This window comes from Vulpes vulpes, chromosome 7, assembly GCF_048418805.1.
Source record: "Vulpes vulpes isolate BD-2025 chromosome 7, VulVul3, whole genome shotgun sequence".
NCBI lineage: Eukaryota > Metazoa > Chordata > Mammalia > Carnivora > Canidae > Vulpes > Vulpes vulpes.
The window spans coordinates 87,012,615-87,014,821 of NC_132786.1; the positions used below are offsets into that span (position 1 = coordinate 87,012,615).

Consider the following 2,207-nt stretch of genomic DNA (forward strand, 5'->3'; position numbering starts at 1 on the left):
CTCCCAGGCACCCCATCTTTCCTAGTCTCCTTCCCTCTTCCTTTTCCAACAACTTAGCCTTGACCCATAATTGGTCCATCCTCCTTGTATGCTTCCTAGAGCTGCCCTACATACTCAAGACCCTGGAGGCCAGCATTTCTGATAACTTCATGGGGCTAGTTGATGATATCACACAGTATGAGGTCAGAGTCTTGAAACCTCAAATTATTCAGAGAGGAGGATTTAGAGATGAACCATTCTGATGGGCTATCATAGGGATCATATCCATGTTTTATGGTACTAAGTCACTGCTCCTCAGAGAGATGGATGTGGTCATGGATGAAGGTATAAGAGGACATCCTGTCCTATTTTTCTTTTTTATTGAAATATAATTGATTTTTTTTTTCCTGTGGAGCACAGTGATAAGCACATTTTTTATGGATGTGTTTAGGATAGAAGGGGGTGGGCAGAAGGAAGAGGAGGCAGGGAGGTGAATGTATTATATACAAAGAGAAATGACAGAGACCACCCCCTCCTTTAGCTCTTTGCTGTTTCTTTCTCTTTGTTTTCCGCATCCTCAGGATATGCATGCCATGTCAGTCTCTCTTCATAAAATGCTATCACAATCTGTGGACATTTTACATTAGCTTCTTTTGCAAGAACCAGGTCTGCTTCATCTGTGTCTTTCCATTTCATTAGGAACATTAAATCACCACAGGAATCTGTCGCCCCAATGATCTTTTCTGGTTCCAGTCCTCTCTCAAAGCCCCGAGCGATATCATTGCTCTGCTCTCTCTTTTTTTTGGATTTGATATCATCAGCATTGTTCGAGAAATTGGATTTCCTCTTGTTACTTTCTGATTTCTCCCTGGGTTTGTTATTTTCACCCTCCTTCATCTTCTTATACTTTTTCATAAACTCAGAAATTAGCTCAGGACAATCCAAATTTTTCTCGGGTTCCCAAGTATTGTGCTCCTCAGAAAAGCCTTTCCACTTCAGTAGATATTCCACTTGCCCCTTAACTACACGCCTGTCTAGCACCTTCTCCACGACATACTCCTCCTCATCCTCTGAAGAAGAACTGTCAGCTGTCCGCTTGGTTTTCTTTCCCATGTCGCAAGCTGTTCCACAGTATCCCATCAGGTGTACACCATAGTGCTTTGATATTTTTATACATGATAAAGTGATCCCCATGTAAGTGTAGTTACCATCTGTCACATGCAAAGCTAATAAAATATTATTGACTATATTTCCTTTATACATCACATACCCATGACAGCCTAATTGCCGTGTCTAGAATTTCCAGTACTGTGTTGAATAAAAGTGGGGAAATTGGGTATCCTTCTCTCATTCCTGATCTTAGAGGAAAAGTTTTCAGCTTTTCGCTGTTGAGTATGATGTTAGCGGAGGGTTTGTTGTCTGTTGCCTTTATTATTTTGAGGTACTTTTCTTCTATATCCACTTTGTTAAGAGTTTTTATCATATATGTATATTGAATTTTATCAAATGCTTTTTATGCATTTATTGAGATGATTATATGATTTTTTATCCTTTGTTTTGTTAATGTAGGGTGTCACGAATGACTTCTGACGTTGAACCATCTTTGCAGCCCTTGAATAAATCTCTCTCAATCATAGTATATGATCTTTTAATGAACTTTTGAATCTGGTTAGCTAACCCATTGTTAACAGTTTGTGAATGTACATTTATCAGGGTTTTGGCCTGTAATTTTCTTTTTTGGTTGTGTCTTTGTCTGGCTTTGGTATCAAGGTAGTGCTGGCACTGAGGTATTCCTTCCTCTTTAACTTTTTGGAATAATCTGAGGATATGTACTAACTTGTCTTTAAATGTTTGGTGGAATTCACCTGTGAAGTGGTCTGGTCCAGGACTTTTTTTTTTATTTTTAAAGTTACTGATTCAGTTTCATTATTGATAAATGGTCTATTCAGAGTTTATATTTCTTCATGATCCGGTCTTGGGAGATTGTGTTTGCTTGGAACGTATCCATTTCTTCTAATTTTTCCATTTTCTTATTCCAAATTTTTGTTGTGTAATTGGAGTAATCTTTTATGATCCTTTGTATTTTTGTGGTGTCAGTTGTAATACCTACTGTTCCATTTCTTATTTAGGCCTTCTTTTTTTACTTTTTGATGATTGGCTTATTGGTTTTGTTTATCTTTTCAAAGAATAATCTTTTAGTTTCATTGATCCCTTCTATTATTTTTTAA

The 2,207-nt window shown here is 37.4% G+C and overlaps 1 protein-coding gene across 1 annotated transcript; it reads right to left on the minus strand.

Moving 5' to 3' along the window:
* Window positions 1-394: 394 nt before the first annotated feature.
* Window positions 395-1,103, minus strand: LOC112923839 (chromobox protein homolog 5). The gene has a single exon (XM_026003718.2). It carries the CDS (start codon window positions 1,090-1,092, stop codon window positions 517-519), a length of 576 nt encoding a protein of 191 aa, XP_025859503.2. The 5' UTR covers window positions 1,093-1,103; the 3' UTR covers window positions 395-516.
* Window positions 1,104-2,207: the final 1,104 nt, after the last annotated feature.